Below are 12,041 nucleotides of genomic sequence, written 5' to 3'. Positions count from 1 at the left end.
CTATTACATGAAGCACAAAAAGAAAATGCCAGTCTGTTAGAAATTTCAAAAAGGGAAAACAGATCCTAAATCAGAGACAAAGAAAAAAACTGAAATTACAATATAAAAACTTGTCCTGACTGTGGAAACACCACTTTACTCACGTACAACTACAAATACATACTCCTAGTTGTGAAACAAGGAACTGAAAAACATTATCTGATTTGAGCATTATCTAATTAATATAAATTTCACTTTGTCTGATATAAAAGTATTTATAATCCATGACATTATTTGTTTCAAGCACAAAACAGAAACATAACTCCCCGTTATTAATTTTTCAATTAACAGTAAATTAGTTTGAAGTATTGAAACTGAAAGAAATTTAATATTATTTTTCATGTATCTATTCTTTTTCTCAATATTTACTTTATATTGGATAAAGTTCTGTTCTAAAAGCATTATTTATTACCAGTAAAAAGTTCTGCTACTTTATAATAGCTTATGTGAGCACAGTATGAAAGCTATGAAGTAATTAAATCTGTTACCTCCCATGCAGGGACATTTTCTCTGAACTTCTCATTCACCATACAACAGATTGACATTAAATAGGCCTTGCTGGACACTTCTGGAGAATAATTCATCCACAGGTAATTTTCAAGGTACTGGCTGTGAAGAGTGAAAAGGCAGAGAATATCACATTAGTTACTACCAATTGTAATATGGCATTCACCTGAAAAAAACATAATTATTTACAACTTTCTGAAAACATTTTGAATACCTGTATTTATAATTTGAGAATCCTTCACAAATTTACCTGTAATCTAGGTCACTGCTACCTACTACAAATTTATGTGTAGTAAATGTTGCTTTGGAGAATGAGACTCATACATTTCAAAGGTTACTGACATGTGTAATTATCACCATCAGAACACTTGATGTTCCCTTATCTATGGCACTTCCTGGAGCAAAAAAATAATATCTGACAAATATCAGCTCTAAAACAAAACGATATATAATGGGTAGGTTTCACAGATAAATGTATCTGAGAAATGAACACTAACTCATATCAGCACCAAATGACTTCTAAAAACTAAGAAAGAGACTTCACAATTAAAAAGAGGCTTTGTAATACTTAACTTATAAGGTATTCAACATAAGTCAGTTTTCAAGATAACTGGCCTTTCCTCCTCAGGATGCCAAAACTCTTATTTTAATACCTTGGTGAAAATATTCCTAACCAAATTACATATTTCTGATTTCCAAAACAAAACAGCCATTTCTTATCATTCAGGGTAGTAATAAACTTCAACTGCTATACTGGGCTGGACCTTTAGGCACTAATGAAAAAAAGCAGGACTTTTTGTTGCTACTTTAAATCACATGCATAACTTTTTAATCACTTGCACATGTGTGCACGTACACACACACACACACACACACACACAGAGTTAAACAGTTTAGATTGCGTAATGTGCTAATTTTTCGACTTCCTCTTATGTTTCAAAGGTCTGCTCATATTGGTATTTCCATGGGTCTATCTTTAGCAATCCTTGCTTAATTTGCAAGAACCTAAGAAACTAAGTAGTATTTTACCCAAAACAATGGTGAAAAGTTAGAGTCCAGAGTGCTCGTTCATAAACAAAATGCATAAAGATTCATTTCATTCCTTTCTTACAAGTTTAAATTCCTTTTTCCTGAATTATGTCCTTCAGAACTTCTATTAGCAATAGTCTGTTAGTGTTAACGTATCTGAAATAGCTTTCTTTCATGACAGTTTAGCTGGTCATAGAATTTTTCCTAGGTTGATAGTTATTTTTTCCCCTGTGTTAGTCTCATTATTTTCTCTATTATTACAACTGAGAAGTCTACAATCATCTATTTGTCTTTCTTCCTTTGAGTAATGTCTTTTTCTCCACCAGATTTTAAGATCTTCATTCTGTTGTTCCTCAGTTGCTCTGTTCAAAATTTGCATTCTCACACAGAAATTACATGAAAGTTCCTGAAAGGTAACACCCCACTTTTTCAGTTATTAAAAATGGCTCACTGTCAGGGGTACCTTCCATCTGTTCTGCTCCTTGCTCTCTCGGTTCCTACAATGCTCTTGGTATTTGATGTTTGCCAGAATCGTTGATTTCTGGTTTTATCCTAATTGTACATCCGCATCCTCTTGGTTTTTTTCTGTCTTCTTGAAAGACAGCAAGATACGACGGAAAGGGCATATTAATCTAAGGGCCAGAGGGGTCCACTTTCTAGCCTCAGTATTCTCCTCTACAAAATAACAGGGGTTATTTAGAGGATTAAATGAGATCAAGTATTCAGTAACAATACCATTCATAGGAAAAAGTAGGTACTCAATTTACTAGTTAATTCATAACTATGAACTTTAATATCTCTCTGTAAAAATGGTAAGAACACCTACTTTATGCCATTTTTTTGTGAGGATCAAACCAGTGTGTGGGGGAGTAACAGTTGTTAACACACAGACTCTGACCTCTCATGCACACTAGACATCAAGGTAGTGAGGAGAGGCAGAAAAATGGGCTTTGGCATCAGACACTGGCATTCCAGCTCTGCCAATTACTTAAATGCATCATCTTCAACAACTTGCTTAATCTCTTTGAGCTCAGTTTCTTCCTCCACTACAATACAATAGTGACTTTGCAGGGTTGTTGTGAGTGCTCTGTATATAAAATGCTTAACACTGTGCCCAGGACAAGGCAAGTATTCAATAAATGGGAAATGTTACGATCGTCAACAGCCCTGGCTTTTATTTCCAGCCTACTGGCCACAGCTAGTTGTAATCTAATCTAATCTACATTCATAATCTAAAAATTATACATTCTCTTTTGTCTGAAATATTTTTAAGTAGCTAGGTCAGAACAAGGCTGCCTTAGTAGTAACAACTTAGCCTGGAGGGAAACAATGGCTTAAAATGCACTCCAATTTACTCCCAGTTGACCCCTAGAGAAACCAAGTAAGAGTTCAGAAACTGCTCAGCACACACTGTACAAGTATTAACTAGTGAGAAACAACTGAAAATACAAGTTATACTGACAATAGAGCATCATCTTTGAAAACAAAAGCTATCATACACATATTCCAAAATAAGCAAATCACGAAAACATAAATCTTCAAAAACAGAATTATTTTCTTAACCACTCACAGTAATGTACAGAAAATTTAGCTAAAAGTTAAATCATGTTGTCATCTTTAACTTCATCAAAGTATCACCTTTTAACTCACCTAAATTCCAAGAGCATTATCTTTCTGATGGCAAACCTAAAAATAGAAGAATAAAAATATTAAAGAGAGAATATAAACATTTTTGAGTTATTAATGCCGATGTAATTTGGAATTTTGTTTTAATATCAATTCATATATCAGAATAATCAATATGCACTAATGAAAGCTAATTTTGCTTTTATATTTTTTGATTTGTGTTTTGTTTCAGGGTAATTTATTTTATTTTTAAAAACTGCCTAAGAACAGTAACAAATAAATCTTAACGTACCCATATAACAACACAATCAGCACTACAACATACTAGGATATAACACACAGATTCATAAGCCAAATAATTTTAACCAAAACACAAATGTTCATTAATATTCACAAAATTGGAATGCAACTGCCAAAAGCTAGCCTATCTCAATTTTTTAAACACAGACCAACATTCTTTCATTTAATATACAAATGGAAATATTCTGAAGTCATGCCTTCCTATAAGCACAAGTATCTATATCACAAACTTGGGAATCAGACTTTTCACATGCTTTGTAGTCTTAACATTAAGTCTAAAATATTACAAAATTGAGGAAATATCAGATCTCTCTCTTTATGATATCTTTTTTTTCAAATAGAAGTACTTTGTATATGAATAAACGATGCTGTAACTACAGAGTATCTCTCCAAAGGCAGATCAAATGTCCACTAAATTAGTTTTATCATTTTGTATATTAGAAATAAAGCATCAGAACAATGCCACTGGAAAATATAACCTCTAACTTTAAAAGTTAAATGTGTATGCATTTTGAATTTATAATACTCTGAGACCATTGTCCTGTCAAAGTCTTCTTTCACTGATTTCTGATCTCTTAAATAGTTTTGCTGAGCAAGCAATGCCATAGAACTTTAGTGAGAAAAAAATGATGGTTTTTTTTCCTGTGCAAAAGCACAAAGACAGAACATTACCAAGGAACTGGCTTCTACAGCCAGTCAGTCCACTGAGAGGAAACAAAAATATCTTAAGACAAGCTTGCCAAATTTGATAATGGTAAGGATAGCAAATACGAATCATGTGTGTAATGTCCCACACATTACAGGGGTGAATGGGCAATATGATATTTTAAGGTCTATCTAATTTGAAATCCTAGAAATGATCATTTATACCATAAAAATATTAAGAACTGATAGATTTAATTCCCAGATGCCTTCTAGGGAAATAGGGTTGATGTGCAAAAAATGTATATTACAAGAACCTTAATGTATAATATTAAAAGCGCCTTAGGGCTATAAACTGCCTATTCTGATGGGCTACAAACAAGTTAATAAATCTTACATCAAGCCATTCCCCAATAATGAAGATGCTATGAGCATACAACTCAACAACACAGCTTCCACAGGCACTAGTCTAAAAAATGGTCATTTAAAATCTTAAATATACACTACGTTTTATGTGTTATAGAAGTGCATTTAATTTTTTGTACTTTGAGTTTTGGGGCAGAATGTAAGCATTTCACTTTTATTCAATTATTCAAAACTGTGTACAAGATAAGAAAATGGCTGTTAAGCGTGCCATGATAAATCTAAATGAGCCCAGCCAATGACAGTTATACCTCTTGTAGCAATTAAAAATAACTTAGCCAAGTCTATATAGCTTAAAAAACATTGGCAGCTTTTAGTTATTAGTTATATAAAATTGTCTTCAAGAAATATAAAAACAGGGCCAGCCCGGTGGCTCAGGCGGTTAGAGTTCCATGCTCCTAACTCCGAAGGCTGCCGGTTCGATTCCCACATGGGCCAGTGGGCTCTCAACCACAAGGTTGCCTGTTCAACTCCTCGAGTCCTGCAAGGGATGGTGGGCTGTGCCCCCTGCAACTAAGATTGAACATGGCACCTTGAGCTGAGCTGCCGCTGAGCTCCCGGATGGCTCAGTTGGTTGGAATACAGGCTCTCAACCACAAGGCTGCCGGCTCGACTCCCGCAAGGGATGGTGGGCTGCGCTCCCCGCAACTAGAAATGGCAACTGGACCTGGAGCTGAGCTGCGCCCTCCACAACTAAGACTGAAAGGACAACAACTTGAAGTTGAACAGCACCCTTCACAACTAAGATTGAAAGGACAACAACTTGACTTGGAATAAAGGCCTGGAAATACACACTGTTCCCCAATAAAGTTCTGTTTCCCTTCCCCAATACAATCTTAAAAAAAAAAAAAGAAATATAAAAACAAAGGTTTAAAGACAAAACGAGAACAAAAACACAAGCGCAACTACTATTCACTGCAGTAAAAGCCTGTTCTGAAAAGCAGCATAGAATTAGTTCAGAAGATTCAAGATAATTTTCTGATTGGTATAGCCTTAATACAAAAGAAAAAAGGATCTTAGAATTTATCTACCCACTCATCTTTACTTAAGCTTCCTCGGGCAATTTCATTCATGCCCAACCTCAGATCAACAAGTCACATGTTATGTATCTACTCAAATGTCCTGATCATTCAATCCAAAATAGCAGCCTTTGTAACCACACTTTATCTTAATTCATAGCACTTAATACCTGCTGATATTATATGTCTATATATTTTTTGTGTCTAGACAAGAACTAGAAGGTAAGCTCCATGAGTAAAGGCTTTACTCTGCCATGTTCACTGTTACATCCTTAGCGTTGAAATGGTGGTTGATACAAAGTAGGCTCAATCCAGTTCTCTTTTCTCACCTCCACAGATACCCAACTGCTTATTCTACATCTCCATCTGCACGGCTCTTGAGCAGCTAAAGTGAACTAATTTCTAAAAGTGAACTAATGATCTACATTCAATTCCACCCCCAACAACAACAGAAAAAGTCAGTAACGGCACCATTAATCACCTAACAACGTAAGCCAAAAACTTCAGTATCTTGTTTCCTCTTCCCTTTTCCTCATTCACCACATCCAACCACCCACCACTTCTTCACTTTTCTCTCTCTCAAAGTGGCAACTCGTCTCCAACTTGCCAACCTAGTCCAAGCCATTATCATCTTGAACTTGACTACTATAATACAAACTTAACGAATTTCTGTCTCGTCACCTCCAAATTATTTTAAAAAAATGTCACGATCATGCTTAAAACTCTTCATCGGCTTCCCATAGCTATTCAAACTAAAAAGATAAATCCTTAACATGGTGGCCCTGCCTACTTCTACCGGCTCACTGATCATTAAAACAAAACAACTAGCCTCTTGTTTTGACACTGCCATGGATTTGCCTTCACAATATTTAGTAAAATTTACCTCCTAAGACTCAAACACATGAAAAATATCAAGTCTGAGATTTTTATAAGGTCTGTGATATTCAAAACATAAATGCTTCTATTTCATATTAAAACATTTAGTCAATTATCCTTTTAAAATACACACTGGGCATATATGTCTACAGGTGCAGATATAGAAATAAGCGCAAGGTATACTGTTTGAAAATAAAGGCATTACGCTGAATGGTATGTAGAGTATAAACTCCTATTTAAAAAAAAAATCTCAGGTGTGTAGTGGCACAGGACTGAAATAGACATGTACGTAAATAAATAAACCGAGGGTTAAGAGATAGGAAAGATTTATTAAATCTGTATATTTTTCAAAATAATTTTTATTTTATATATATACTTATACATTACGTATAAAATACATATTTTATTATTTTGTACTTAATTATAATTTTTTACTTTTATAATATTTAAAAAATGTTTTAAAAAGATTTATCAGCAAATGATAAATTGCATTAGTTAACTTGAAATTTAAACATCTCTGTATTTATTCCCCCCCTACATTCCTTCCAAACAAAATAAACCCTACTGGAGTTAATCCCTCTATTCTGAGCCAAGAATTAGAAAACAAAGAAATATCTTATGACTCTTCTGCAGCTGGATATAAAGACTTTCTAGTCACCATCTCCACTGATGAGCAAATAATAAAGAAGAAAATTCTGTTATGATCACATTTAGTTTAGAAGTTCAGATGCGATCCAAGTTAGTCCCAATTAATCCCTATGTATGAAAATTAAAGTCATTCCTACCTTGATTTAACAATCTCTTTTTCATATATATCTTCAATGACCTATTATTAAAAACATAAAAATGTTTAATATCTCAAAAAAAAATTTTTCAGACCCTATATTGGTAATTTTCAATTACTGAGATTACACACACAAAAAAGTAATTTGGTTTAGGAAAGCTATCAAACATTACTGCTATTGAAATAACATTAAGGGATTTTTTCATAATCCCATTTACATTCCTTAAAATGGGAAATAACAGAAAGCCAAGTAGTAGAAAAATATAAACAATAAACTATAGCTACATAAAAACTACAGTCCTAGAAAGAATCATTAAAATGATGTGTCTGTATTATTTCTAGGGAAAATAAAAGTTTATAAGATCAGGAAAATTGTAAAATCTTGTTGAATTAGTTCTTAAAACAGAAATACAAAATGTGTGCCTATTCAAAAAGTACGTTGCAAACCAAAAGTACTTACCTTTATATCAAAAGGTGATTTTTTTTTGATATGGGGAGCCCAGTATTTACATGCTAACTGCAAAAGAAAACAGTATAAGCAGTAAGTCACAGATTCTAACTAAAAGAACTAAAAGACTGAGATCATTCAGTGACAGCTGTTTCTTAACAGGGCAGTACATGCATTGGGGGGAACAGAGTAATTCTAGCTTCTAAGGGGACTTATATGGGTTTGCAGGCCAGTTCACACCCTTCGTCCCAACTCAATAAATGACACTGATGCCCTGCACTGCACCCTGCTATTGTGATTGAAAAATAATAATAAATTTAAAAATGTTACATACTTTTTAAACCACCACTAGGGAAACAACAGAGCAAAGTGAATAACCACAGTCAACCATCTTCAGCATAGAGATAAGGAAAGCCAGGTCTAGAAAGATTAGGTGAGCTGCCCAAGACTGCAATTCGTTAAGAATTGAGCCAGTATTAAAATACAGAATCAAAATCTTCAGGAACGTTGATTTGTAAAACAAATCTTTAAACAATCGGTACACACCCATACACACCTAAACAACCTAACAAACTGTAGTCTACAGTGGGTTATTACAGAGAACAAGAGCTGGTATGTTATATTTCAGCAGATTAGGTTTTACCTGGAAATTGTGAATTTTAAAAACATATACACAATGTCTCCAGATACTTAGATGGAGTATACAATATTCAAGAAACAACATGGTCTTGCTGATATATTTTTTAAAAAGAACTGAAGCTACAATCTCCTGAAAAATAGAAAACTTTGGCAATTACAAAGACTCAATATATTTATAAAACGGTTAACCTGCACAATGTCTGTCATATTGGAGGCACTCAAATAATAGCTGATGGATGCACGCACGGACACATGGATAAATGGAGGAATTAAGTAAAATCTGACATGTTACCTCTTCTACATATGAGGCTTTTTTCAACCCTACTTGGCGATAATTGAGTCTTCCTTCTCTTAATTTTGTAAGTAACTCTATTATAGTCTTATCTTTCTGTATTATTAATCATTTGATTGCTCATCTATCTTTCCTGCCCGCTTAATTGAAACACAAGAGATGGGACCTACGTTTTCTTTGCTACCAAAGCCAAGTATCTATCACAGCCAACACACTTAAAGAGCCTCCCTCGCAGTGAGGACGTTGACCCTGAGGAAGTCGCCAAAGCATTACAGCAATGTTCCACTCACATGACACTTTCCCAAATCACCAATCACCCTCCAACCCAAAAGAAAAGACTCATTTCACCCTCAATGATTCTGTGATATCCTCATTTCCTCATTTTGCTCCCTACAATATTCACACAAACTCTGCCATCTTTTCCTTATATAGTTTCCTTATACCCTTAAGAGACCTGAATCTGATCTAACTTCGTGGATTCAGCGACTTCCAAATAAATATGTAAATCCTATCTTCTGATCCCAACTGCTTACTATACATCTCTACTTCATTAAAGATCTAGCAAACATTTATTAGGCAAATATTACGTCACTTTTTTCCGAGTTTCTCCTTCATTGGGTTCTAACCTGTGACCTCACACACCTGTCCCTCCAGGAATACACTGCCCTCCTCCACACTCCCTAGTCTCATGTAAAATAGAAACTCCTCCCATTCTCCACTGAGTATAGCTATGAAAGCATAAATTGTTCAAAATAAATCTTACTGAAAGACAAAAAGGAAATAAAAACAGTTGCATAAAAATGTGAGGTTGCAAGTTTCAGATATCTTAGAATTTAATTTTAACCTCTACATTTCATTCTCTCAATAATAATTAAAAAGCACCTTAATTGGTCAGGTGTGCCAGGTGCTGAGGCAGAAGAGGGGGGGATCGGAGGAGGAGGACCAACTAAGTCCAAGATACCCCCTCTACCTACAAAACCAATTTCCCCACCTTCCTATTTATGTTTCAAAGTCCATCTCAAATGGCACTTTTCAATGAGAAAATTCTTTCTGGAAATTCTTTCCTTACACAACGTAATCATTTTAAACTCTGCTCTCAAAGCATTTCCCTCACGTTGCTATTCTGGCATTTATCACACTGCACTCTGATCAGAGTTCTTTAAGTCTCTTAAAGACTCCTTCCACAGACCGTGAACTCCTGAAGACAAGATCACATTTCATTCGTCTTTGCAGCCCAGGATAACCAAAAACAGTATCTGGCAAATATTCGGTATTAATGTTTGCTATCATGAAGCAAGATTTCTGAGAACGTTCATTCCTCCCACTACATCTTAATGCCTTGATATGTTTATTCATTAATTCACTATTCATTTTTCCAGCAAATGTCTCCAGATACTTAGAGACATTTACAATACAATGCTAGGTGCTGGAAGTACATGGGAATAAAGGAGAGAGAGTCTCAAGCCTCAGCTTTCACAATTCAAAGCAGGATACAATACATATTATCTGTTTACAAACATTCTCTAGGACATCTCAGTCCATCCTACATTTTTAAATATCACCTTGGGTCAACAACTCCCAAATTTATATTCAAACCCAGATCTTGCCAAGGAGCTCTAGACTCATACATTCAGCTGCCTTCTCAACATTTTCAACTGAATGTCTGCTAGGTATCTTGCACTTAACGTGGCCAAAACAAAAGTCCTGACCTTCCCCACTCAACCTTCTCCTTTCCCAGTCTCAGTAAATGTCCAATCATGTACCAAGTTGTTCAAGCTATGTTCGATTGGTCTCTTCCTCCACCCGTCCACAATCAATGATCAAGTCCCATTGCCTCTAGTTTCAGAATATACGGTATCAGTCTACTTCAGTGTTTAAAAGTAGAAGCCCCCATCATCTCTTACCTGGACTAACTGGACTATTACTACTTTCGCTCTCCCACCCCCATTCAACTGCCACACATTGGCCACATGATCTTTGTAAAATATTATTCACCAGATTGCAATTAAAATCTACTGTATTTAGAATAAAATCCAAACTTCTAACCTCAGCCTCCAAAACCACATGTGATCTGGTCCCTACATACTCTCTGTCCTCTTTGCATACCATTCTCCCTGTTACTTGTGGTTGCCATCCTGGCCTCCTTATGTTCACACCATGAGGCATTTGTACTTGCTACTGCTCCCTGGACTTTGTTCCGATCTTCCCAAAACTGGCACCTTTTTTTGCATTTAGGTCTTCGCTCAAATGTCACCTGGGAGACGACTTTCCTGTCTTTCACACACCCCACCCAGTCACTATAACAACCCCCCCGTTTCATTTTCCTGATAGCACTTTATCACTGTCTGAAACTATACTGTTTGTCTGGCTCATCCCTGTAAAATACAAGCTCCAAGAGAGAAGAAACTAATGATTTTTACTGCAAAAATGCAGGTATATGGGGAAAGGAAGATCTAATCTAGTTTAAATTGTCAGGAAAAGCCTCTCCAAAGTAATAAAGAATGACAGTGAATTAACCATAAAACGGAAGGAGGGGGGTGGAAATGAAGCAGAGAGAACAATGTCGAAAGACCAGGAGCTGAAAGATAGCATGACACATTCAAATAAATGAAGTTCAGTATGGCTAAAACACAGAGTTAGAAAGGGAGAGGAAAGAGAGAGCAAACTGGATACAAGTGCAGACTAGGTCACACAACACTCTGAAGGATTCCGGTCATTGTCTGAAGATCAATTAGAACTGTTTAAACATTTGAAGAAGGTAAGTGATAAGATCAGATTTGCATCTGTGTAAAATCCCTCTGACACAACATGAAGAATGGGCCAGAGGAGAGCAAGAGTTGAGACAAGAATACAGGTAAGGATGGGTAGATCCGGGCAGCATCAGTGGTAACCTGGCTGAAGGTACAGAGGTGTGGAGAAGCAGAGAGACTTACATTATTTAGAATGCAGAAATGGGAGGGTTATGGGAAAGTGAGGACACAAAATTACTCTGAAGCTTCTGTCAGGTCAATCCTCTGAGACAGGAACCAGAGAAAAAGAAACAGGAGGGGTAATAACTTCTGCATTGAGTTACTTGTACTCTTATATCCAATACCCAAAGCAACCAATAAAGATTAGGAACACTGCTGCGGGCTACGGGATTGTGCTTCCCTATTCAAAGCCAACCGCGCGCGGTTCACAAGGCAATACGGTAAACAGGTTCTAAATGAGCGCTCTCGGAGCACAGAAATGCCCTCTTCATAGATGCATCTATTTGGAGCAGGTGTCTCGTGACATTTGTTGTCACTACGCTCAACAATCTCGGTTACTAGAGACAGCGTAACCCTCTCTCACCCGTCAGTTCGGGATCAGCTCTCTACGAAACGTTCTTGCCAGTCCAAGGTAGACTGGGATGGATGTTTCTTCTTCCAGCAGTCC

The 12,041-nt window shown here is 36.0% G+C and overlaps 1 protein-coding gene across 1 annotated transcript in view; it reads right to left on the bottom strand.

Moving 5' to 3' along the window:
- Positions 1–12,041, bottom strand: part of AQR (aquarius intron-binding spliceosomal factor) — an 88,520-nt gene that overhangs the window by 75,923 nt on the left and 556 nt on the right. Inside the window, exons 2-5 of the mRNA XM_033108153.1 lie at positions 7,706–7,762; positions 7,247–7,287; positions 3,226–3,261; positions 528–648 (exon numbers count right to left, since the gene is read on the bottom strand). Of these exons, the coding sequence (XP_032964044.1) occupies positions 528–648; positions 3,226–3,261; positions 7,247–7,287; positions 7,706–7,762 (255 nt within the window). The remainder of the gene's footprint in view (positions 1–527; positions 649–3,225; positions 3,262–7,246; positions 7,288–7,705; positions 7,763–12,041) is intronic.

This window comes from Rhinolophus ferrumequinum, chromosome 6 (assembly GCF_004115265.2).
Source record: "Rhinolophus ferrumequinum isolate MPI-CBG mRhiFer1 chromosome 6, mRhiFer1_v1.p, whole genome shotgun sequence".
Lineage (NCBI taxonomy): Eukaryota > Metazoa > Chordata > Mammalia > Chiroptera > Rhinolophidae > Rhinolophus > Rhinolophus ferrumequinum.
This window is presented reverse-complemented; position numbering and strand designations above follow the sequence as displayed.